The 26,833-nt window shown below is 44.8% G+C and overlaps 1 protein-coding gene across 2 annotated transcripts in view; it reads left to right on the forward strand.

Annotated features, from left to right (window-relative positions):
- KCNB1 (potassium voltage-gated channel subfamily B member 1) overlaps positions 1–25,142 on the forward strand; it is a 104,588-nt gene extending 79,446 nt beyond the window's left edge. The window contains exons 2-3 of one of the 2 annotated variants that reach the window (XR_002831483.1): positions 2,950–5,367; positions 25,038–25,142. Coding sequence is in view for 1 of the 2 variants with exons in the window: in XM_023761755.1 (XP_023617523.1) it covers positions 2,950–4,950 (2,001 nt within the window). In the remaining variant the exon portion in view is untranslated. Of the gene's footprint in view, positions 1–2,949; positions 5,974–25,037 lie in introns of those variants that run through there. The other variant, XM_023761755.1, reaches the window with a different exon arrangement.
- Positions 25,143–26,833: the final 1,691 nt, after the last annotated feature.

Genomic DNA, 26,833 nt, shown 5'->3' on the forward strand with positions numbered 1-26,833 from the left:
CTCATTTGATTATGGTTCGTAAATATGTACAAATTAGATCTACTTTTGTGCATGTCGGATATTTTATTTTATAAAATGATTACAGAATTTTTCTTGTTCAATGACTATAAATCAAGAAAATAAAACTCGAGCTTTCTTTGAAAACACCACTAGGGGAAAGAAAAAAAAGAAAAGAAAATCAAGATGTTGGTAGAGCAACTGAGATTGAGGAAATACTGCATCATGAGACGCTCCCGTTCCTATTCTGAGCTGGCACCAGAGCTCTCTTGCTGCCTGTGGTATCCCAGTGCCTCACACATAGCCCATGATCGATAAATAGTGGCCGCGTTGAAAATTGAATGCTGGTCCTGGCCCTTCTACTTGTAGCTCTGTGACCTTGAGCAGCCGATGACAAACGCTTGGGAGTGCCTGCGGGTGTCATGCCCTGGGCTAGGTGCTGGGTGTGCAGAGTTAGGCCTCAGAACCAATCCCTGTCCCCCCAAAGCTCACAGATACTGGGCAGTGATGGAAGCACACATCCCCGGTAATGGGATATGTGTGATATGTACCCCACGGTACGACAAAATAATAGGGGAGTCCGGAGGATGGCGTGGCCAGCCTGCCTGGGGAATGTAGGCATGACTTCTGAGGGGCGGGTACAGGACACATGGGCTGGGTTTTAAAAGATGGATTACAGTTCACTGGACAGAGAGGAAGAAGCACAGACGTGCAGAATAGACCAACAGGCGCATGTGGCTAGAGAAGCGTGAAGATTGAGTACCTGTGGGAGGCGAGGCCAAAGAGAGCGGTCGGAGTCAAATGCAGAGGGACTGACAGCCATGTTCTGATTGGGGATTCATTACAGGGGAGAGAAGCCTCTCACACTCATCCAAACAGCAACGGTGTTTCCCTACAGGATACAGCAGGCGGTTTCCGAAGAGCAGGAAGCAAAGACTAGCTGGGCCACCTAGAGGGCTGATGGGGAGGGTGGGCTGAGATATTCCCCCAGGATGATAGCTGGCATTTATCAGACACTCACTGTGTTCTGCTGGAAGCGGTCCTACTGTTCTGGGTGTGTTGACACATTTAATCTTCACAGCAGCTCTCTGAGGTAGATATTGTTATTATCATCCCATTTTGCAGATGAGGAAACTGAGGCTTCAAGAGGTTAAATAACTGGCTCAAGGTAAGAAAGTAGCAGAGCTGGGGCTTGAATCCAAAGTATTCTGACACCAGAGCCCAAGCTCTTAACGGCTGCCCTCTACATCCTCTCTCCAACCTCCTGTGTCCTCACTGCTCCTTCTCTCTGCCCCTTCCCTTTATTCTCAGGCTTCCCGCAAAGGGTCAGCTTTCTCTGATTTTTTTAATATCTTCTCTGTCCCCTGAAACTTGGGACACATTTGCTTGGAGCCTGGGCTTATCAAGAAGCTGGTTGAAGCCTAGATAGTACTTGACCATTTAACTCAGAGACTCACCATTCATCCCCTGGGTCCCCGAGCTAAGATTTTCAATGGTGGGCTGGCTGATCCCAGCCTGGACTTCCTATCCATGTCTGGGCCAGTCAGCAACAGGCAGGATCAAATTGTTTCCTTTGTTTTTTGTTTTTAATATTTTTATTTCAGAGAGGAAGGGATAGAAACATCAATGATGAGAATCATTGATCCGCTGCCTCCTGCACGCCCCCCACTGGGGATCAAGCCCACAACCTGTGCCCTTGACTGGAATCGAACCCAGGACCCTTTAGTCCACAGGCCAATGCTCTATCCACTGAGCCAAACCAGCTAGGGCGGCAGGATCAAATTGTACAAGCATGGTGACCAGACCAGCCCTTCAGCACGGGCAGCTGAAGGAGAGGGGCAGTCTCTGAGAACAGGACAGAGGGGAGGGACTGATAGACAAGTTTAGGGGCTTTGGATTTTCTCCTGAAATGTCCTGGAAACTTAGTAAGCAGAGAAGTAATGAGATGATGGGATTGGATTTATAGTTTTGAAGAAGACCCTGAGAGCAATGTATTACATCTGCTTGCATTTCTGCAAAAAGTACACACTGGCCTAGGTTCCATTCATTTCAACAAATGTCCAATAAGCCCTTTCTCTGGGCCAAAACCTCTTCTTGATCCAGGGACTCAAAGGTAATTAAGCCATGACCCTTAGCCTCAAAAAGTTCATAGTCCCAATTGGGAGTTAATAACATGGAGCCAAGATGTCCCTGCCTGCCTGGAAATTGCCTGCAAAATCAGGCGATTGTGTGTAGCAAAAGGGTCTATAGCAGTGGTTCTCAACCTTCTGGCCCTTTAAATACAGTTCCTCATGTTGTGGTGACCCCCAATTTCATTGTTACAAATTTAACATAATTAAAGCATAGTGATTACTCACAAAAACAATATGTAATTATATATGTGTTTTCCAATAGTCTTAGGCGACCCCTGTGAAAGGGTCGTTCGACCCCCAAAGGGGTCACGACCCACAGGTTGAGAACCGCAGCCCCCACCCCATAGTAGTGGTGAACCACTGTTCTAGCTCACCAGTCAGCAAACTATGGCCCACAAGTCCAATTCAGTTCACTGCCTCCTTTGTCAATAGTTTTATTGAAACACATCTACACATGTTCATTTATGTATTATCTAAGGCTGCCTCCGTGCTTCAACTGCAGAGTTGAGTAGCTGCAACAAAGAATTCATGGACTTCAAAGCCTAAAATATTTATTATCTGGCCCTTCATAGAAAAAAATTGCCAACCCCTGGGCTAGATAATTAGCTTTAAATCATTTCAATTCTCCAAGCCAGTTTCTACATCTGTACAATAAATGGATTTGAATAAATCATCTTTTTAGCTCAACCCTCCAGTTATTAAGTGACTGGTGAAATGTGAAATGCTCCTGAATGTTGAGGAGCACTCTGCAGACTCAGGGTATTAGAGTGGTCATCCCATTGGTGGTTGATAACTAAATCCCACTCTCTTCTCCTCACAGATCCTTGCCATAATCTCCATAATGTTCATCGTCCTCTCCACCATTGCCCTGTCACTCAACACGCTGCCAGAGCTGCAGGGCGTTGATGAGTTTGGCCAGTCCACAGACAACCCCCAGCTGGCCCACGTGGAGGCTGTGTGCATTGCGTGGTTCACCATGGAGTACCTGCTGCGGTTCCTCTCCTCGCCCAAGAAGTGGAAATTCTTCAAGGGTCCACTCAACGCCATTGACTTGTTGGCCATCCTACCGTATTATGTTACCATCTTCCTCACTGAATCCAACAAGAGTGTGCTTCAGTTCCAGAATGTTCGCCGCGTGGTCCAGATCTTCCGCATCATGCGTATTCTCCGCATCCTTAAGCTCGCACGCCACTCCACTGGCCTCCAGTCCTTGGGCTTCACCCTGCGGCGGAGCTACAATGAGCTGGGCTTGCTCATTCTCTTCCTCGCCATGGGCATCATGATCTTCTCCAGCCTTGTCTTCTTTGCAGAGAAAGATGAGGAGGACACCAAGTTCAAAAGCATCCCAGCCTCTTTCTGGTGGGCTACTATTACCATGACTACGGTTGGATATGGAGACATCTACCCCAAGACTCTCCTGGGGAAAATTGTGGGGGGGCTCTGCTGCATCGCAGGGGTCCTGGTGATTGCTCTTCCCATCCCCATCATTGTCAACAACTTCTCTGAGTTCTACAAGGAGCAGAAGAGGCAGGAGAAAGCAATCAAGCGTAGAGAGGCTCTGGAGAGAGCCAAGAGGAATGGCAGCATTGTGTCCATGAACATGAAAGATGCTTTTGCCCGGAGCATCGAGATAATGGACATCGTGGTTGAGAAAAATGGAGAGAATAAGGACAAAGTACAAGATAACCACTTGTCACCCAACAAATGGAAATGGCCAAAGAGGACACTATCTGAAACTAGTTCAAGTAAGTCCTTTGAAACCAAGGAGCAAGGATCCCCTGAGAAGGCCAGATCATCTTCTAGTCCTCAGCACCTGAATGTCCAGCAGTTGGAAGACATGTATAATAAGATGGCCAAGACCCAATCCCAGCCCATCCTCAATACCAAGCAGTCAGCAACACACAGCAAACCAAAGGAAGAACTTGAAATGGAGAGTATCCCCAGCCCCATAGCTCCTCTGCCCACTCGTACAGAAGGGGTGATAGACATGAGAAGCATGTCGAGCATTGATAGCTTCATTAGCTGTGCCACAGACTTCCCTGAAGCCACCAGATTCTCCCACAGCCCTTTGATGTCGCTCCCCAGCAAGACTGGGGGCAGCTTGGCCCCAGAGATGGGCTGGCAGGGAGCTCTGGGTGCCAGTGGTGGTAGGTTTGTGGAGGCCAACCCCACCCCTGCTGCCAGTCATCACTCTACTTTCCTCATTGAGAGCCCCAAGGCTACCATGAAGACCAACAACCCCTTGAAGCTCCGAGCACTTAAAGTTAACTTCGTGGAGGGCGAACCCAGTCCATTAGTCCCTGTTCTGGGGATGTACCATGACCCTCTCAGGAACCGGGGGGCTGCTGCAGCTGCTGTCGCTGGACTGGAGTGTGCCACACTCTTGGACAGGCCTGTGCTGAGTCCAGAGTCCTCCATCTACACCACAGCAAGTGCTAGGACACCCTCCCGGTCGCCCGAGAAACACACAGCAATAGCATTCAACTTCGAAGCAGGTATCCACCAGTACATTGATGCAGACACAGATGATGAGGGACAGGTGCTGTACAGTGTGGACTCTAGCCCTCCCAAGAGCCTTCATGGGAGTACCAGTCCCAAGTTCAGTGTTGGGACAAGATCAGAGAAGAACCACTTTGAAAGTTCCCCCTTACCCACCTCTCCTAAGTTCTTAAGGCAGAACTGTATTTACTCTACAGAAGCATTGACTGGAAAAGCCCCCAGTGGTCAGGAAAAGTACAAACTTGAGAACCATATCTCCCCCGATGTTCGGGTGTTGCCTGGGGGAGGAGCCCACGGAAGCACACGGGATCAGAGCATCTGAACTACCCCACACGAGGGAGAGACTTGTGGTGAGGTCCAAAGAGGAGTGCTGCTCAGCTTACCTGCCACATAGCTTTTCTGCATGAACTCTGAAGCAGAAAGGCTCTGCAAAGTCCCCAGAAAGACGAGAGACTCCAGAGAAAGCTCCCTAACACCTTGAGAGTCACAGCAGGTCTATTGGCATGAAGTTGGCCAAGCCATAGAATATGGCACCTCCTTGTAACAACTCCACTGCCCTCTTTGGGAGATGACATGAGCAGAACTCACAGCCACCACTACCACATTCTAGACATAACCAAGGCCACCTACTCCCCATTCTTCTCTCATGGCTATCCATCAGCCTTTGAAAGCAACATCTCTGATCCCTCCTGGCCTTGGCTGGAGAAGGATGCTGGAACACGTGGCTGATATTGAAAAAGTGAGTTGACTAATTTGGTATTGGGTGTTGCCTGGCCACCTCTAGGAACCCCTGTCCATCACCTCCTGGATGGATCCCACTGTTAGAGGCTACAGAGAATGCTTGTGTCATGGAGAAATCTCTGCACCATAAGCCACAATCCCAGCGCAAAACCCATACTCAAATGTCTTCATTGACTTCAGTATTTCATAGTACTTGAGATTTTATTTTGAGCTATCATCAGGGTGAGTTGTACTACTTGTACTCCATTCTAATTGCCCCCTGGCAATCTGGGAAGGGCTCAGAAGGCAGGCACTCAGCCAACAGTATGAACTCTGAGCATTGCTTTAGGGTTGTAGAGGGAAAGCATTTTCTGTACATCACTAGTGTAGGCTCAAAAGATATGCAAGTGTCAAATATGCAAAAGAAATAGCTTATTCCAAGAGACTGTATGTTACTGGAGAACAGAATAAAATCTGATTTTTTTTTAACCTGCAACAATGAAAGGGGGAAAAAAAAGTCCCCAATTGAAATGCCCTGTTCAGACTTTTGAATACTTCCTGCTGCGGCAGGGAAAGCATCTACTATAATAGAAATTCTTTTTTTGTTTCCTGTGGTATTCAAGTTTTTTAAAAAGTTTAAATAAAAAGCACTTTATGTTTTTCAAAAATAGATTCTACCAGGGACAGCATCACCATCTTGCACTTTAAAAGAAGCACTATTTCCCGTGGGCCACTTTTTGGGACTCTAGTAGGGTTGTTGCTATATGCCTGTGTCCCACCACAGTGGGTGATATTGTGCTGGTATTGCTGTCTGCCATGTCAAAGTCTGCAGGCGCCTTCCTGCCCCTCTGATGCTTCCCCTTAGCCCTATTGCAAAGAAGGGTACCTGGCCCTTGAGTGGGGCTCCTCATAAAGTCACGTGTATAGAAAACAGGCGCATCTCAGAAGAAGACGGTAGACGGTTGGGCATTGGGTGTTTTCTTGTCAACCAGCTGTCGGTGTGTTTTCAGTGTCACTGTCTGTATTAAAAGCTCAGCTCCTTTCCACAGCCATCAATGCAGCCAGTACAGACAAAAGCAATAAGTTCTAGTGTGTTTCTTGGTGTTGGTGTTCCTGTCCTCGTTTGATGCTCTGACATTGGTCTACTTGATTTCAGTCTGACAGCATGGTGTTGCTGGCTGTTCCTTGGTTCAGTAACACTGGGTTGAGCCACTGGTTAGCGTATGCCATGCTGTGGGCCCATCCGTCAGTAAAGATAACATGTTATGGACCTGCCTGTTTTTAATGCAATGGACTGATGTTGTTCTCTTAATACAGTTCTGCTGGATGATGTCCCAAATACAATCATGTATATCTGTCAGTCATGAATTGTGACAGGCATACGTCTTCCTGATGGAATGAAACATGGTGTTGTTTAGCTGTCCTTCATACGATGTTATTGATCTGCCTGTTGTTACAACGGCACGATCCACCTGTCAGTACACAGATATCACAGAGTCGTTCTGCCTGCTCTCCTCACAGTGGCATGAGGTTGGGCCACCTGTCACAGATATGATGACAGGGGGTCATCCTACTGCCCTTAAACATGTGTATTCTTTGCTGAATACGCGCCTGGTTCACACTGCTTCTCAGCATCTCCAAGGACTGTGGATCTCTCCAAGAGGGGACAGTCCTGTTCTTTGCTGCATTAACAAAGAAAATGCGTGCCGGAGTATCTTGACTCTTCCAAAGTATCTTCAGAGTACTCTGGCAGCAAATGCAAAGGGACTTAAGGGACAAAGAGAGAATGAGGTCATCCTGTTCCGGATGATATACCAGAGAGAGGAAGCAGCAGCGCTCCCGGGGGGCTTTGCCGAGATCTCAGTGTGGGCTGGAGGCCTGTTGAGGAATGGCCGTGGAACAGTCCTCCCTGGACCATCTCACGTGTCTCTTCTTTGTTTTCATCACCATCTATGTCCGCCATCAGCACAAATGTGAAAATTCAGGGAAAACAAACAAATGCTTTTTGATAAAAGTAAATAGTTGTGATTTCTGATTCAGATATTTTTAGAGCTGATGCTATCTGTAAAAATTAATAATAATATAGTCTATTTTACATATCAGGAAAGTGAACATGTTTAAATATAGCCATATATAGTGGGAAGGAACTTACCACCCCTTCTTCAAACCAAGGCATTTCATTTGTTGGTTGAAGCAGACGAGAAGTGTACAGATTGGAAATTCTTTCTTCCTTTTTTTAAAAAAACAAAACAAAAAACTAATAACCAATTGGTGCAACTCTCCTTGTAACCAAAGGCCCTTTCTGCCTTGTGTGGTCACGCAGGACCTAGCCCTTCCTTCCTCGTGTATTTTGTCTGACCTTAAAGTAGCATTTTATTGAGTCACTTTTGAAGGACGAATTCAGAAGTATCATGAAGAACCTACCTATTCAGGCTGAACAGCCAGAGTCCTATAGAGTTCTTATAGAAACAAAATAATTGAAACAGCATATACTATGCTTAGAAAGTATTGTGTTCTGTTTTGTTTTTTTTCTTTTACTTGTGGATGTATCATGGGAATATATATATAGCTTTTACCCTGGGTCCCATTCACAATAAAGTGCTGTGAGTTTACCCAGGCCCCCACCTGCCAGAAAGGAACATACTGAGATTTTTAATATGTGTACATTCTACCTGTACCTGTGTACATGCACTAGGAAATCTTCCTAAGAATCTCCACTGAGAAGCTAACCTTGATCGACGGGTCTTGATGGAGGACGGGGAAGCAATAGTTTTGGAAGCAGGTACCACTTTACCTTGGTGGTCCAAGTCCCACCCATTCCTGAGCCAATGAAAGCGGGGAGAAAAAACAAATCAACCCAAAGAAATGAAACTAGGGGCTGGAGGCGGATGGAAGCCTGGTCCTTTTGGTGAACTCGGTGAAACTTCTCCAGAACCCAGCTGAACTTGACTTCCAACTTCCACCTTTATCAGAAAGGGCTAGGGACCAGGTAGCTGTGCATCCCAATCAACAGGGGAGGGTCTGCGACCAGGGGAAAGAGGTGGGCAACCTCTTTCTCTCTTAGGGTAAAGAAAAACAACAGGATTTTGGTGCAGTAGATTTCTCGGTGCCTTCTTTAGGAATTTTATCTTAAGCACACTTAATGGGGAAAGAAAAAAGAGGAGAGAACATTTGTTCCCGGGAAGCCCCTTTCTCTAAAGGCACCGGGGATCAAGAACGAAGAAAGAGATGGGGTGGGGGAGGGGGCGGGCAATATCCTGAGGAGGCCATTTCCTTTCAATCCACCTGGCTCATCCCTGAGAATTGCTGGCAATAGAGACGTCTTCAAACTGATTCCCAACCTCTCTTCCACTGTGTCTTGGTAACCATAGCCTCGTTTCTGCCCTTTCTCCTAATAAGATCCATCTTCCTAAGGAGAAAAAACACACACGACAGTATTCTCTTAAGGAAAGCTGTAATGTATTGTTGATGTTTGTAACTATTGTATATTTCTGTCTTGCTCCATGTTACGGCTGGAGTGTCTAATCCCGTGGTCGGCAAACTGCAGCTCGCAAGCCACATGCGGCTCTTTGGCCCCTTGAGTGTGGCTCTTCCTAAGCCTTAGGAGTACCCTAATTAAGTTAATAACAATGTACCTACCTATATAGTTTAAGTTTAAAAAATTTGGCTCTCAAAAGAAATTTCAATCGTACTGTTGGTATTTGGCTCTGTTGACTAATGAGTTTGCCAACCACTGCCGACCATTAGACTCTAATCCATGGGCAAGGGGAAATTCAAAATTCACCAGGGACCAGGGTCACGAAAGCCAGGTCTCTAGTTCTCTCCTTTCCTTATTTCTCTAGCAACTAGTCCCAGGCTTCAGCCTCCAATCAAGGAACTTTGAATCAAATGAGAACATGGTGAACCGCCTCCAAGATCCTTTGGGAAAGGACTTGTTCTGTGGCTGCGAAGCTGGCAGGAGGAAGAAGGGGCGCACCAGAGTCCCCAGCAGGACAGCGAAGAGCTGAACGTTCCTCGCCTCCCTCGGCCTACGTGACAGCATCCAAATGCGTTCACTCAGCCAGAGTGACCCAGAGCAGCCCTGGCTACACCCAGAAATAAGAGTTACCTCTGCATTTTCTGTTGCCATTTTTCTGGCTCTAGAAGTATCTGATGTGTAGGACTACATCACAGGTTGTCCACGCATCTCAGAGTAATCTATTTTTCTGTTCAGATAACTATATGTACTTTTAGCGAATTTATGATAGGGCCATGGAGTCTAATTTCATTTGTAATATAGAATAACATTTTAGCAGGTTTGTGGTTGGTCATTATCGTAGCTGATATTTTCTGGCCTTTTTCATTTACTCCCATTGTCCCTTGGACTGCTTTTTCTTTTCTTTCAATTCTGATTTTCTGGGGGTGGGGAGAGACGTTAGGGTCTGACTTCCTCATACAGGCATTTCCTGGCACTAAGCCTAGAGTCTGTTGACACTCACTGTCTTCTTTCTGTCTATGTGTTTCTCCTATTCGTTGTTGTTAAGAATCCAGGGCACAGATGCACGATTGGGAGCAGATGACCCTCAAAATCAGGATGGGATGTGGGCTGGTTTAGTTGATTCCTACACACCTTTGGGGATCTGAGGGGACTGAGTTTTCTCATCCGCAAAGATTTCAGAACCAAAAAATCTCATGTAAGCAAACTTCCCACTGGCATTTCTGAGCTCCAGAACACACCCAAGCCCCTCCTGGCTGGCCTGTTGCCATGTCCAGTGCCCTGCTCCCTGTAACATCAATTGGATCCGAAGGACAGAGCATTTTCTGGTTCTTGAGAACCTCGGAGAACATGCTGGGCTTTAGATCTCATCAACTTTTTATCAGTTCTTCTTCTCAATCCATTGCCAGCAGCCTCACCAAAAAAACAGTGGCCAAAACCCCGAGAAGACATGTCCCCAGAATCTGCCATCTCATCTCCCCTTCCCTTTCCAGCTGCTGGCTTCATAGAGCCAGAGATTGATGGCAGAGGCAGCTTCCACTCAACTAGGCCTCAGGGAGTTTCTGGACTGTCCTGATAATTAATTCCACCAGGTGGCTTCCAGCATTGGGTTGGCAGAAGACAGCTCACGAAGCAGGATCTTCAGCAAAAAGTGATTTTTTTCCATCTATCAACTCATGCAGGAAGATGAAGAAAGCTCAGATAATCTCCAATTTGTAATCATTTAGATTTTCATATCCCCACTCCACCCCCACCACCACCACCACCACCTCATGTCAGCTTCAGGGCTCTCACCTCTGCCCAAATAGAAATCTGAGCCAAATCCGGACCCCCAGATGGCAGCGAATGATCCCCTTTGGAACAACCCCAAGAGGAAACTAATCCAAGTGTGAATATATGATTTTGGACCAAGACCCTAATCACAGTTTTCCCACCCACCCCGCCTCAAATTCCTGGTAACCTGGTTTGAACCAAAGCCAAACAAAACAGAGATTTGTTAAAACTTCTGCACAAGAACAAAAAGAAAGTTGTTTTTCCCATTAATGTGCTAGGCTTGATGACCAGATAAGCAAACACCCTTGCTTGTGGCCATTTTCATGTAGAAAAAGGTTGTATAGTTTGGGTATCCATTCACTATCCCGGATTTTGTCTTAACCTGGAATTTCTTGGGAATACCCCAAAATTCCAACTTGAAGAAATGGATTTGGAAGGGGCTCGGTTAATGGAGCAGCCCCTCATCTTCACCTCTAACTCTAACTCTTCATTCCTCCCTGCAAAGCTTCTGAAAAGACCTGAAGGCTGGCCAGGATGGGGTGGAGTGGGGCAGTTCACCTGGACAAGAAATTACCTGCCTGCAGGATGGCTGCATGCAGATCTCTGAAATGTTCTCTTGCATGAGAAGGACAGGGTGGTCGATTTCAGCTCAAAGTAAGAAAGCACTTCTAATGGGTGGGGCTGCTAACCATGGAACTCGAATGCCATGTTGGGTAATGACCTTCGTGACACCACAGTGTTTAAAGAGAGGCTAGAATGATGATGTACAAAATGGATATTGCAGGGGGACCCTAGCATTGCATAGCAACTGGACTAAACAACCAGGGAAATTCTCTCTCTCTCTCTCTCTCTCTCTCTCTCTCTCTCTCTCTCTCCTGGTGTGTGTGTGTGTGTGTGTGTGTGTGTGTGTGTGTGTGTGTAGGTGGTTGGTGGTTTGAACATCTGGGCACAGACTCAAGCCACCAAGGCAAAGGCAAGGAGCACTGTTAGCAGGAACTCAAAGGTTAGAATTTGGAGCTCTCAGAGGGAGTTCTAGGTGGCACAGGATACCCTGTTTCCCATGCTCCGTATCTTGGACAATTTCAATGACTCTGTTGACCACCCATCCAACCCATCCCCAATGCCCTAGTAGGAACCACACAGGGTGGGATAATACTCATGGTATCATCCCCCATCTCTGGCTGGCTGTCTCGCGGTGCTTCAGTCCTTCTGCCCAGACTCTATGCCCTCAGAGACCTGAGGATTTCGGTACAAAAGACACAATTATCTTTTACCCACTAGCCACCTGCCTAATGAACAAACAGCCCAGGCAATAGCAAATGGCATTATTCCAAAAGGGCTTTATTCCCCTGGCAAATAAAACAGGAAATCCCATTCAAATCCTTTGGGGTTTTTTCCATTGAATTTATTGGGGTGACACACTTAATAAAATTATATAGGTTTCAGGTGTATAATTCTATAATACATCATCTGCATATTTTATCATGTGTTCACCAGCCCCAGTCAAGTCTATTCAAATCTTTTGAAAGTCCCCACCCAATGAAGTTAAATCCAGAAGAGCCAAAACAGAGAGGCGCCTGTACCCAGTTTTACAGCAAGACAAGGCTGCTGCTGCCTCCAGGCAGAATGCCATCTCCCACATCTGTAGCCCCTTCCCAAGGTCTGGATGCTGCATTCCTCAAGGAGAGCATTTGACAAAGAGGTGTGAAAGTCCCCCTTCATTTCTATTTGGTGAGTTTGGAGGAGGTGGAGCTTCATCCTCAGGGTGACCCCCAGTGCAGGCAGTCTCAGGTGGTTTTATCATGAGATTAGGCAGGATATGTTTGAATGGATAGGCCGAGCAGCTGCCAATTTCTAAGATTTCCCTCTGAGGCTCTGTCCTGAGGAATAACTCAAGTTAGTGTCTGCCATGACATTACTGTCTTGAAAAAGGAAGGAAACTCCCAATTCTGTCCCATTAGGATGCTCTCAAGAGTTATGCATGCATCTCCCCACCCTTCTTGCCTCCCTGAGCTAATCCAGGTTTGGAAAACCAGGCAGGAAGCACAGGAGAAGATGCTCAAGAGACTTGGACTTTTCCACGGCTTGGCTCATGGCCCCTGGTCTTTACTAGGGCTTTGGGCTCTCTCTCTTAAATGACCTTGACCTCTGACCTTGGTGTGCCTGCTAGGTGGGGAAGAGGAACATCAGCAGCTGCTGAGCTGGCAGCTGGCCTTTTGCTCCCCAGACCTATCCTAGCTTTAACCCAAGGTTGAGAGCTGGGGACACCATTTTCTGCACCAGGAACTCAGGGTTATCCCCCGATGTATGCCCTTGGCACACAGTGGTCACTCAACCTGTGTGTTTGAGTGAATGAATGATGAGTGAATGTGTGAGTGAATAGAGGAGTTTATTAGTTCTTACCTGGCTTGACGTAGTACTAACTGGGAAGGAAGGAGAAATGAGAGGCCTCTCCCATTAAAACCCGTAGCAGCCCCACCAACAGCATCTGTTCTTTGACTCAATTGGGGACCAAGATGATGTCCAAATTTGACACTTGTCTGCCCTAAGGACCTTGGCCTTTTCAGAGCTACACTTCCAGGGGATCATTTGGGGCAGCCCCAGCCTCCTTTCCTACTCTCCTACTCTGTATTTTCAACCTCATGCTCTAGTTTAGCTCACACATAGCCCATAGGAAGACCACAGAGTGGTTTTCCAATGGGCAAAGCCAAGGGTCTGAGACTTGCTAGGGGCAGGAATGTGGGAGCCGACATCTGGAAACTGGATTGCATTCCCTGAGCCAGGGGAGTCCAGCTGGAAGAGAAGGCCAGCCTTTCCTCCAGCTTTTAGAGCCAAGGGATTTCCTTTGTTCTGAGCCCCAATACCCCCATGGTAGCATGTGCCCGGTCCCATTAGCTAAGACCCTCTGTCTCTCCCAGGAACCGTATGAGGTTGAGGCTTTTGTGCCAGCAAAGCCATTCTGATCGCCCCACCCATGATGGGGGACAAGCCAATCACATTAGCCATAAATGACCAATGTCCTTAGCTCTTTTCTGGGGTCGTGTTCTTGGGTCCTGTTCATCTCTGGTCAGTTGACGTCTCTAGTCCTTCCTGTAAAGGTGAAATGAGCATCACACACACACACACACACACACACACACTCATGAGGAAACCAAACAACAATCAGTTTCTTTTTATGCATGTGATGAGATGAAATTGTGACCTCCAGCTGCTGTCCTGTCTTATAAAATATGTCCAAATGTTTAAGAATTTCTAAGCAAATGGTCCCTTAATGAAGTCTGCAGAGTTTAATAAAGAGGTATGGAGAAAACAAGCCTGGTGGTGTTTGTTTTATTTTTCTTAGGGGGCACGGGAAGGGAGAGGTGTGCAGGTATACAGAGGAGGCTGAACTGGGGGACTTGGAGGGGCAGCCCTGGCTGTTTCTCTTCACCTGAAAGACAGAGTATGAAAATGTCACTGCCTTGTAATCCCAATGTGCAAAGAGTGGTAACCCACCCCCATGCTGTGCTCGTGGACCAAAGTCCAAATTCTGGTTATTTGGCTCTCATGTCAGTGATACCTGGGTATTCTTGGCTTTAGTATCGCTCTCACATAAAGATGTCTCACAATGCCTATAGGGGCCACACACACAACTCTGACAGTCCATCCCCTTCTCTGCTTCATTGTTCTCCGTGACACTTACCACCTCTGAAACAATATATTTTATCTATTTATTTTATTTATTATTTACCTCCCTCTAATAGAACATAAATTCAGAAACTAAAAAGCAAAGACTCAGGAGGGTGGAGGGGAACAGAACAGAATATCCAAGGACTATGAATGTGCATGTGTGTTTGTTTTTCTTTATTTTACCCCACACAGATAGTAACGTACCATATATATGCTCTGCACTTTGCTTTTCTCATTTCATACTGTGTATCTTGAAAATCATCCTGTATCAGTACACAAAGAGCTTCCTTGTTCTTTTGTACACAGTAATCGCTAATCTCCTAAAGCTGAACGTTCAGGTTGCTTCCAAACTTTGGTATAACAAACAGGGCTGAAATGAATGGTCTGTCAGTGGTTCCTATGGGTTCTGCCTTCAAAATAAATCTGGAATCTGCATTTCTTGCCCCTCCACTGCCACAGCTCTGGGCCATGCCATCACTCTCTATTGCCTAATGATTGCAGCAGCCTCCAGATCAGGCTCTCTGTTTCCACCCATGATCCCTTTCAGGCTCTTCTCAACACAGTGGCCAGAGGGCTTCTATCAACCTGTCACTCTGATTATATCACTTCACCATTAAAGCCTTCCAAAGGCTTCCCATCACATTTTGAATAAAATCCAAAGTCCTTGGCATGGTCTGCAAGGCCATTTATCCCTAGGCTCCTGCCTGCCCCTTTGTTTTCACCTCCCCCTGCTCCCCCCTGAGGGTGTTCTGCACCATCATCACTGTCCTCCTCACTCTTCCTCAAACATGCCCATGTGGGCTCACCTAATGCAACCCTTTCCAGCCCCCATCCCAGACTCTTCTACCCTCTCTGACCTCCTGTCCTACTACTCTTTACTTCCCTGACTCCCCTTCAGACATATTGGCCACCAGGCCACTTTCCAATGCACCAAGCATACTGCCACCACAGGGCCTTTCCTCTGGCCATCCCCTCCAGGCAGAGGCTCATTCCATCACTTCCTTCAGGTGTAATCTCAGCAATCCCTTTAGCTAACAACCCTGTTTATAATAACAACCTCCCCACACACATACATACACAACATACACACAAAAGTCTCACAATCCTTCCCCTCCTCTGCTTTATTATTCTCCATAATACTTACCACCTTCTGACACACTATATTGTATTTATTTATTTTGTTTATTATTTATCTCCCTCCAATAGAATGTAAATTTCTCTCTTCGATAGAACATGAATTCAAAAACTGAAAAGCAAAGAGAACAAAGACTGAAAAAAACACCAGAATATTTAAGGACTGTGGAACAACTAGAAAACATAAGCATAATGGGAATACAAGAAACAGAAGAAAGAGAGAAAAGAACAACAGAAATATTTGATACCATAATAACTGAGAATTTCAGCAAAGTAATGCCAGGCACCAAGTCACAGATCCAGGAAGCTCAGATAAATACCAAAAAACTATACTGAGGCATATTACAAGTCAAACTACAGAAAAATCAAAGATAAGAAAAAAATCCTGACCTGGAAGAAACCAGAGGAAAAAACAGGTCAATGACAGAGGAACAAAGATAAGAATTATTTGCCTTCTCCTCAAAAATTATGCAAGCAAGAAGACAATGAAATAAGATACTTAAAGTGTTGAGAGGAAGAAAAAAACCACCAACCTAGAATTCTGTACCCTGAAAAATTATCCTTCAAAAGTGAAAGAGAAATAAAAACTTTTTCAGATAAACAAAAATTGAAGGAATTTGTTGCCAGTACACCTGCCTTGCAAAGAATGTTAAAAGACGTTCTTTAGAGAGAAAGACAATGATATAGGTCAGAAACTTGGATCTACATTTTTAAAAAGGAAGATCATAAAGAAGAAATAAATGATGGTAAAATAAAAACTTTTCTTTTTCTTATTCTTAATTGCTCAAACAAATAACAATTTGTCCATAATAATACCAACAATGCATTTTATCTTGTATGCTTATGTGTATATCTTATGTATGTAATGTATATATGTTTATGTATGCTATATATAAGTGAAGTGGGTGACAGAAATGATACAAAGGACAAGAAGGAGAAATTAGGATTCTTTTGTTTTTATTAGGTACTAACACTACCCATGAAATAATATGGTGTTATTTGAAGGTGGACTTATATTAGTTGTAAATGTATATTGCAAACACTAAAGCAACCATTAAAATGGTGTTTAGAAAAGTATAATTAATTTGCTAAGAAAGGAGAGAAAAATTGAATCATAAAATGCTCAATTAAAACCACAAGAAGCAGAAAAAGAATAGAAGACAAAAAATAGGAACAAAGAACAAAGGCAACAAATAAAAAGCAGTAACAAATATAGCAGATATTAATCCAATATGCAATAATTACTTTGAATGTCAATGTTCTAAACATACCAATTAAAAGACAAGATTGTCAGAGTGGATCAAAAAATAAGACCCAATGCTATATGCACCACACGCGCGCGCACACACACACACACACACACACACACACACACACACCATGGGCGGTAAGTGCAAGTCTTTGCAGATGACTAGGGAGCTCACACAAAAAGCTGGCCTCACTGTACAAGATTGAAAAAGCACACAGACTTGAACAGTCAGCATTGCCCAAAGGAAAGCAAATGGGAGGCTGTCAGCACCCTACCTGACTTTGCATAATTGAGAGAAGGCAAATAATCTTAAGAACCACCCGGCCAGTGTGGCTCAGTGGTTGAGCATTGACCTATGAACCAGGAGGTCATGGTTTGATTCCCAGTTGGAGCACATGCCTGGGGTTGCAGGCTCAATTCCCAGTAGGGGGTGTGCAGGAGGCAGCAATCAATGATTCTATCTCTCATTGATGTTTCTATCTCTCTCTCCCTCTCCCTTTCTCTCTCTGAAATCAATTTTTAAAAATTTTTTTAAAGAATCTTAAGAACCTTAATCTTAAGAACCTCCCCTTCCTCCAAAAGGTAACAAGAAATGTGGGCAGATGCTTCCATAGAAAAGGTCTGGGAAAGCCTCTGAATCCTTAGTGGGGCTGGCAGGTAAAGGTATTTTTTTCCCAAAGGTGACTGCTTCTTCAAATCTGACAGCAACGCAGGACCTTAAGGAACAAAACAAAAAAATCAAGAAACATAATAATTTTCATGTAACTGACCCGAAAGATATGGAGATCTATAATTTCCTGATAAACAATTCAAAATTACTGTTTTAAGGAAGCTCAGTGAGCTATAAGAAAACACAGAAAGACAAATCAACAAAATCTAGAAAACAATGCAAGGAGATAGAAATCATAAAAAAAAGAACTAAACAGAATTCTGGAGCTAAAGAACACAATCAATGAAATGAAAAATGCAATGGAGAGCATAAACAGGAGACTTAAATAATCCAGAGAAAGAATTTCTGAACTCAAAGACAGGTCACTTGAAAATATCCAGTCAGAGGAGAGCAACGAAAAAATAATGAAAAAGAGTGAAGAAAGCCTACGTAAATTATGGAATATCATAAATGAAACAATTTATGCATTATGGGAGTCCCAGAAGGAAAAGAGAAGGAGAAAGGGCAGAAACCTTATTTAAAGAAATGTGGCTAAGAACTCTCAAATCTGGGGAGAGATATAGACATCTAAGTTAATGAAGTTTATAGGTTTCCAAATAGATTTGACCCAAACAGATCTTCTCCAATACACATGATAACAAAACAGTTTAAAATTAAAGACAAAGAGAATTTTGAAAGCAGCAAGGGGGTGGGGGGGAAGAACTCGTTAAGATTAATATACAAAAGTCAACCTCTTTCCTACATATCAATCATAAACAAGTGAAATTTGAAATTTAAAAAACACAATACTATTTACATTAGCACACCAAAAAATTAAATAGGTATAAATCCAACAAGTATATATAAGCTCTATATGAGGAAAACTACAAAAGTATGATAAATAAAATTAAAGAACTAAATAAATGGAGAGATTTTCCATGTTTATGGATATGAAGACTTGATATTGTCAAAATGTCAGTTGTTCCCAACTTGACCTATGGATTCCATGCAATCCTAGGCAAAATCCCAGCAAGTTATTTTGTGGATATCAACCAACTGATTCTAAAATTTATATGGAGAGCTTTGCGCAGTGGCAGTATCGTAGCCAATGAGGTTTATCTGAGGCGCAATTATCGCTAAAAAAAAGAAAATTTATATGGAGAAGTAAAAGATCCTGAATAGACAACACAATATTGAAGAAGAACCAAGTTGGAGAACTGACATTACCCGACGTCAAGACTTAACTATAAAGCTGCAATAATCATTCACTCAACGCATACTGGCACCTACATGTCAGCTGTGGGTAAGTATTGCAATTCTGAGATAAATTAAGACATTTTTCCCTCCTTTATTTCTCCTTCCTTCCTTCCTTCCTTCCTTCCTTCTTTCCTTTCTTCTCTTTCTTCATTTCCCCTCCTTCATCCCTTCCTTTTTTCCATAACATTTATTGAGAATTTCATGTGCTGTGGATCCCAGGGGCAGTCGAATGAATCCCACAGACCCCGTTCTCAGAATAATAATTTTAATTGCATAAAACAAAATACATAGGTTTACAAAGGAACCATATACTATTGAAATTCAAGTATCAAAATATTTTTAAATATGTGATATAATGATATGTTATTATCAAAATAACAAGATCTAACAGTGGGTATAATAACAAAATCTAGTAGTGGATATAGTAACCATAATTTCAAGCTACTGAGAAGCACAAATGCTACTTTGAGATATCTACAACAGCTATAATCTATGATTTTTATTAGTGACAATGTCACAAGTACTGCTAATACTACCATGATTTGTTGCCTATATTCATAACTGAAGGAAGGACTACATTTCAGTTCGAAATCAGACCCACCCAAGTTCACAGACCCAGATCCCTGCATTAAGAAACTTTGAAATCTATTTCATGAGTCATAGCACTCTTTTAATCAATGAATAATTTAGACAAACTAGACCAGAATGAATAGATCAGAATGCATTGCTCATAATAAAGGTGAGTATAGACTTATGAAACTTTCATTTCAAGTGTGTGTGTGTGTATGACATTTTCATTTCGTGTGTGTGTGTGTGTGTGTTACAGGTCATGATGCTAAAATACTTCCCTGCAACTCGTGGTTAGAAATATCTGGGAAGGTAGGCCCACCACAGCCACTGCCACAGTGCAGGTGCAAACATCCTTGTCCTTCCCTCTGGGCTCCAGTCAGCCCTGGTTGGCCCCTGTCTGCCCTTCTGCCAACACACAGGATCCAAGTTCAAAAAAGGCTGTGTTGTCAGTGGCTACACAATTATTTCCGCCCTCCTTGGGGAGCGGAGCAGGTGTAGCGATGCTCATGTCCTGAGCTCATCGCCTGTCTGGGAACATGCCCCTCCCGATGACCACATGTCCCCACAGCAAATATTAGGAGAGCTGTTTGTGAGGAGCCAGCTGGCGGCATGTCTGGAGGTGCCAGGCTGCAAAGGTTTGAGGCTAATTAAACCGCCTCTGATGAGACACTGTGGGGAACTTAGGCCAGGCAGATATTTTTGAGTTTTTCTGTATGTGTGTTCTTCTTATTCCCAATCCTGGATATCAAAGGAGAGAGTCTGGGAAAGGATATTGGAACCAGAAAACAAAAGGTCTAAGGCAGAGGTCGGCAAACTCTTTAGTCAACAGAGCCAAATATCAACAGTACAACAATTGAGAGCCAAATTTTTTAAACTTAAACTATATAGGAGGGACCTTTGTTATTAACTTAATTAGGGAACTCCTAAGGCTTTAGGAAGAGCCACCCTCAAGGGCCCAAAGAGCCGCATGTGGGCTCTCGAGCCGCAGTTTTGCCGACCACGGGTCTAAGGGAATCTACTTTTCTGGTCTCCAAAGGGGAAGGAGGCCTGACACACTGTAGATGGGAGGTTGAGGGAACAAATTCTTTGTCTGTCAGATTGTTGGCACTGAGTCCTGTGTAATCAAGAGGAAATTACTAAAGGGGAGGTGGGCTTTGGGGGGATTTCAAACTGTAGCTCAATCCAGTGGTTCAGGAAAAAAAAACATTGGTGTCTGAAGTATCTGAGGCCAAATTCTGGCTACAGTACTTCCTTGCTGTGTGACCTAGAGCAAGCCATTTTCCCTCTCTGATCCTTGGTTGTCTAGTCTGTAAAATGGGAAAATAGTATCAGCTACTTCAAGGGACTGCTGGAGGGTTTCAGTGAAAAGATATAAAATACTTAGCCCAAGGCTTGGTATACAGTGGAGTTCAATTATGGAAGCTCTCAATGTTACCATCATTATTATTCCCACTGCGGCCTGGTGCCTACATCTGTTTCTTAATGGAGATTTATCGTCCAGGCTGCCCTTCTCACAACGCCAGAAATCATGGAACATAAAATCATACTACAGTGGGGCCTTGACTTATAAGTGTCCCGACTAACAAGTTTTTTGAGATACCAGCTGTCTCTCGGCCTATTTTTTGCATTGAGTTGATAGAGTAATTTGAGTTAAGAGCTCCTTAACGAGCTCAGTCTCCGAATGAATTAAACTCGTAAGTCAAGGCCCCACTGTAGTTAGCATTTATTGTGTGCCAGGTACAGTTCCGGGCACTCGCATGCATTTGCTAATTAATTCTTAGCAGCAACCCTATGTAATAAAACCTATAGAATTATCATTATGGGTACCATCATGAATTTATCATCAACAACAACTATGAAATTGTCATCATTATCTTAAATATCTATTGCCGCATAACAAACTACCCCAACACTTAGTGGCTTAAGACAATAAGCATTTATTACCTAACAGTTTCTGTGGCTCAGGAATTCAGGGGTGACTTAGCTGCATGGTTCTCTGAGGAGAGACAGTCAGGATGTTGGCCAGGGCTACTGTCATCTGAGACTTGACTGGGGCTTGGGGATCCGCTTCCAAGGTGGCTCCCTCACATGGCCCGGGGTTGATGTGATGCTGTTGGCTTGTGGCCTCAGTTCTTCCCAGGAAACCTTCGCGGTGTTTCTTGAGTGTTCTCCCAATATGGCTGAGGGCTTCCCCCAGAGTGAGTGATCCCAGAGAAAGACAGAAGCTGCAATGTCTTTATCCCCCAATTTTTTTTATTATGGAAAAACAAACATAACCCAAACATTACCATCTCTAGCCATGTTAAGTGTACAGTTCAGATATTAAGTAGACTCATATTGTTGTGCAGCCATTACCACCACTCATCTCCAGGAATTTCAACTTGCAAAACTGAAATTCTGTACCCATTGAGCAATAACTCCTCACTCCCCTCTCCCCGTGTCCTCTGGCAACCACCATTCTATCCTCTGTCTCTATAAATTTGACTATTTGAGCTACCTCATGTAAGTGGAGTCCTACAGCCTTCTTGTGACTAACTTATTTCACTCAGCATAATGTCCTCTAAGTTCACCATGTGGCAGTATGTGTCAGATCCTCTTCCTTTTCAAGGTGGAATCGTATTCTATTGTCACTCTGTCTTTTTATGATCCAACCTTGGAAGTCACACACACACTGTCGCTTCTGCAACATTTTATTGGTCACACCGGTCAGCCCTATTCACTGCAGAAGGGACGATACAAGGGAGTGAATTCTAGGAGACAAAAATCATTGGGATTCATCTTTGAGCCCTGCTACCACAGAACTGAGTTCCCAGAGGTTTAATGATTTACCTAAAGTCACACAACAGGCAAGTGACAGACCGGGATTTGAAGCCAGATCACATGACATGCGTGCAATGGTGTCACTGCCCCTCTATCCACACTCAACATGGCTTCCCCTGATGAAGGAAGAGGCACCTGGTGAGTGGAGGCCCCCTCAGCAGAAGGTCAGGAGTCCTGGGTTGGAGTTTCAGGTCTGGCAGTAATTCACCATGTGACCTCGGGCAAGTCACTGCCCCTGTCTGGGCCTCAGTGTCCTTTTTGTGAGGCAGGGGCAACAATAACTACTGCGCATGATGTTGAGGTGAATAAAGAAAATGAATACATTCTATAAAGCTTAGTCCACAGATAGATATGCAGAAAGAATACATTTCCTTCTTTTAAGCTTTTTTTCAATGTTTATTTACTAGATAATAATTCCATATGGTACCAACTGGAAAGGTATGAAAAGATCTGCAAGGAAAATATCCCTCTCACTCAGTCTACCAGCCACCCAGTTTCCCTCTCCAGAGGCAGCTGCTGTTACTAGTTTCTTGTTGAAATATCACAGTTCTTTATTTTTTTAAACCAACCTAATTTCCAAGAACCTGCTGAGCTGGGGAGCCTGAGTCCCACCTGGCACCAAGGCATGGAGGGTGAAGGGGGACAGGGCCTTCTAGTTATCACTTATCTAACCACCTTCATGACTTTGGGGATGCTCCTTGTCCCAGGCATGTAGAACCCTGGGAGCCAAGGGGAGGAGCTGGGATTTGAACTCAGGTCCTGAGCATTTCATTACTCCACTAAGTTTACGGACTGGTTCCTGGCAGCATTAGAGAGAACATCAAAATTGCAAGCATGCTATTGCCCAACAATGATGAATAGCACTGCCTCTTGCTGGAATCATATGCATGACTTAAAGTTTTAACCATGGATAATGTGAAGATATTAAAAATTCTTCAGCTGTAATGTAAAGTTAGAAATAAATAATTCTAGACACAGCTGAGGCACTGCAGAGGTTTTGCCGATCCCTTCCCCCATCAAAAGCAAGATCAGGTGTTTCTTCTGGGCTCCCACAGCCTCGGCGCCTGCTCCATCACAGCCCTTCTATCACCAGGCTCTGACTCCCTGTGACTTAGGTGATCTAGTTAACCCAGCAGATATGAGAGCCAGGCAGCCTGGGTTCAAATCCTGGCTCCTCTACTTTCTAGCTCTGTGACCTTGGGCAAGTTATTTCACATCCCTGTGCTTTATGCACTGGTACTGGTAACAATAGTTCTGAGAACTACAGTGAGGATTAAACGTGTCGTCTCTTGTAAAGTCCTTGTCTCAGTCCCTGAATGTTAGTTACTGTGGCTTGTCCCTCTCTGTACCAGACTGTGAGCTCCATGCAGGCAACAACCTTGTCTTCTCTGTGTTCCCAACACCCAGCCAGGTCCTAGGAAGACAAAGGTGAATGAGAACTGGTTTGTGCTCTCATGGGGTTTATATTCTCACAGGGACACAGCCAAGAAATGTTATAGGCAGCTAAGTAAGCAGGAAGACATAGGCTTTTGCTGGGGAACTGTGGAGAAAATGAAATGGGTGGTGATATAAGAGGGTTGGGGAGTGTTACTCTAGTGGGCAGTCAGGGAAGGCCTCCCAGAGGTGGTGATTGTGAGACAAGGTCTGATTGACAGGAAGAAGCTAACCACAGGAAGAGTTGGGAGAGCAGACTTTCAGGCAGAAGACACCACAAGTGCATAGGCCCTGAGACAGGAACATTCTCAGGACACCTGCTTAGTTGGAGAGGGATGAGTGAGGAGGGCAGTGGTGAGTAGGAGGTGGGAGAGATCAGCAGAAGCCCATCACGCGGCACCTTGTCAAGCAGGGTGAACAATGTGGAGTTTTCTCTGAGAGCAGTTTTCAGCCATTGGCGGGTTTAAGCCCGGAAGCAACATAGTCCTTACATCCCAGAGCCTCCCATAAAATGAGAATGGTCCCAGCCTAAATCTGGAGGCACCTGCTCATTTAAGGCAGGGTCCAAACTCAGCCTGGAGCAGCTCAGCCTGGATCACTACCATCCATCCATCCATGTCTCCGCCTCCTTGAAAGCCAGCCAGACTCAAGACCCCATTAATATAAATGAAGCCCTTTGCTGACTTGATTTCCAAATTAGTCCAGCCGTTCAAGATCTCTATTCCGGGAAATGTGAAATTTATGTAATGAAAATTAAAAGAGAAACTGGAGAAGCGGCTCCTTAAGTGCCTTCTTCCTGGGTAAGTGAGCCAGGGCTGGCAGGAGATGGATGGAGGCGCCACCCAAGGCTGCTGCAGCCTATGACCCACAGGGAAGCAGGGAGCACGCTGGCAGCAGGCTGAGGGTAAGGCCCTCAGACCCCCTTTCTTCCCTCAAAAACAAGAGCCATGATAAATAACAGCTCGTGTTCACTGTTAAATGCACAGCCCTGTTCTAAGCACTTGACTTACACTGGTTATCTCATTTAACCCTCACGACAACCTGAGGGGGTAGGCAATAGTCTTTTCCCCATTTTCAAGATGGGGAAAACTGAGGCTTATATTGGAGTAATTCCTTGATCAAAATCACACAGCAAAATAGTGGCCAAAATGGGACTCAGGTCTTTTGCCTTTTACCCCCACAGACCTTCTTGTCCAGAACTCAGAGAATGTGGAATAGAAGAAAGGCTCTGGAGTCAAAGAAACCTGGGTTCAAATCCAAGCACCAACTACTGACCTGCTGTGTGACCTTGGGCAAGCCACTTACCTCCCTGAGGCTCCATTCCTTTATAATCATAGCCCCTCCTCCATGGGGTTTATATCTGAATTATAGGAGAGAACATGTAAAGATCCCAAGCACAGCATTTCAGATGCTCTCTCAAACTGTTGTGTGTTTTTTTTTAAGGGAGGGAAAATGTAACCTCTTAGAACTTAGAAGCCTTAAGGTAATGGTTCAGGTATGGTTAGATCCAGGGGCTCCAAAGCTGTCATAAGGGCTCAGTTGTGTGTGTGTTTTTTTCCTCTCTCTCCACATGGTAGACCCTCAGTAGGAGCTCCAGGGAAATGGCATTATTACAGCTAGAAATCTTGGTTCAAAGAGAGCTTCTTTTTTTTCCAACAGGGCAGCAAAAGTCCCAGGACTCACTCTGATTGGACCCACTTGGATCATATGTTCATCCCATAACCAATCTCTACAGCCCAAGGGATGGACTATGTTGATTGGGCCACCTGGGTCACATGCCCACTGCTGGAGCTAGGGGAAGGCTGCAGAAAGCCCAGGTTGAACCACTTATTAACGCTAACACTGCAGGTGGAGAGAGTGAACATTGACAAGGGATGTTGCTTAAGACGGCAGGAGGAAGTGACCTCAAAACCGACCGCTGCAGGTCCAGCTTCCAGCTCCTGGAGGGGCAGCTCTCAGACTTGGGTCTGACCTTCTGCACCAGGTGAGAGTAAAAAACTAGCAATAATAATATATGTCCTAGCCCTAGCCAGTTTGGCTCAGTGGAGTGTCAGCCTGAGGACCAAAGGGTCCTGGGTTTGATTCCACTCAAGGGCACGTACCTTGGTTGCAGGCTCCTCCCTGGCCCAGATTCATGCAGGAGGCAACCAATCGATGTGTTTCTCTCACTGGAAGTTTCTCTGTCTTTCCCTCTCTCTTCTCTTCCTAAAAATCAATGAAGAAATATCTTCGAGTGAGGACTAACAAAAAATAATTTTTTAATATTAATAATATATTCCCTAGATCCTTCACATATATTAACCAGCCTAATCTTTACATGTAAAAGAGAGGTTACTATTACCATCAGCATTTCCATCTCACAGGTGGAAAACTAAGGCAAAGAGCTACTTGCTCAAGGTCAAATGACTATTGACTGGCAAAGCTGAAAACATATATGGCAAAGCCATGACCCCAACCGCCATGCCGGTGCCCTGGAAATGAGCAAGGGGACTCGGTTCAAAGCCTCTTAGGCGTGCTGGGCTGAAGCTCGTGCCTTATGTAGGGGGCACCGCAACCCAGCTCCGGCCCCTCATTGGCAGCACCTGGAAACGTGGACCCACTGTGGCAAGATGTTCTAATGTTCCCAAATACGCCAGAGTTTTATGCGAACTCTCTTGACTTTAAAATGTGGAATCAGTTGTTTAATTTAAACATCAGGCAATCCAATAAATCAGCATCATTCTAGATGTCTAGGCGGGATCAGCTACAGAAGGAAAACTTGGAGCCCCTTGTTCAAAAATTATTAAGAATTTAAAGACAGTGGCTGCGAAGCATTATACCAAACAACTGCCCGGGCTGCACACCCATGGAGCCAGTCCTGCCTCTCGGTAATCCTAAATACTTGTTGAGACGAAACGGACATGACACCTACAAGGTGTCAGGCATCACTTTATATGAAAACAGGAAACAATTATCAAGCACTCATCATGATATCAAACAATTATCATGCTGCCACTGTGTGTACTAATACATTTAAACCTCGAAGCAGCATTATCCTATTATTCCCATTTTCCAGATGAAGACACTGGGGCTTAGGGAAGGGAAAGCATTTGGTACTTGATAGAATTATCTGAGGTGGCAGGGATGAGGGACAGTAAATGGGAATGGGGGTAAAATAAGAGAGGGAGAGAAAGACAAGAGGAAAAGCAGGCATCCAGGCCTGTCTCCCAAACTGGGTTGCATTCAGGTCTCTGCCACAACCGACCCGACCGTGTGGAACTTGGGGAGGCCGCCACCGCCCCGAGAAGGGCCGATGGTATTTCTGAATCGCGGTGCCATCCGCCCCGGCTTGGCTCCTCTCCAGCGATCCAATTACTAAATGCAGCCGCATTCTTTAAAAATGTCTTTCCTCTTATGTAATGCAGTAGTGACAAACGCCAAGCAGATGGTGCTGTGACAAGCTTTTTAAAAGTTGA

Source organism: Myotis lucifugus, unplaced genomic scaffold, assembly GCF_000147115.1.
Source record: "Myotis lucifugus unplaced genomic scaffold, Myoluc2.0 scaffold_215, whole genome shotgun sequence".
NCBI classification, from domain to species: Eukaryota; Metazoa; Chordata; class Mammalia; order Chiroptera; family Vespertilionidae; genus Myotis; species Myotis lucifugus.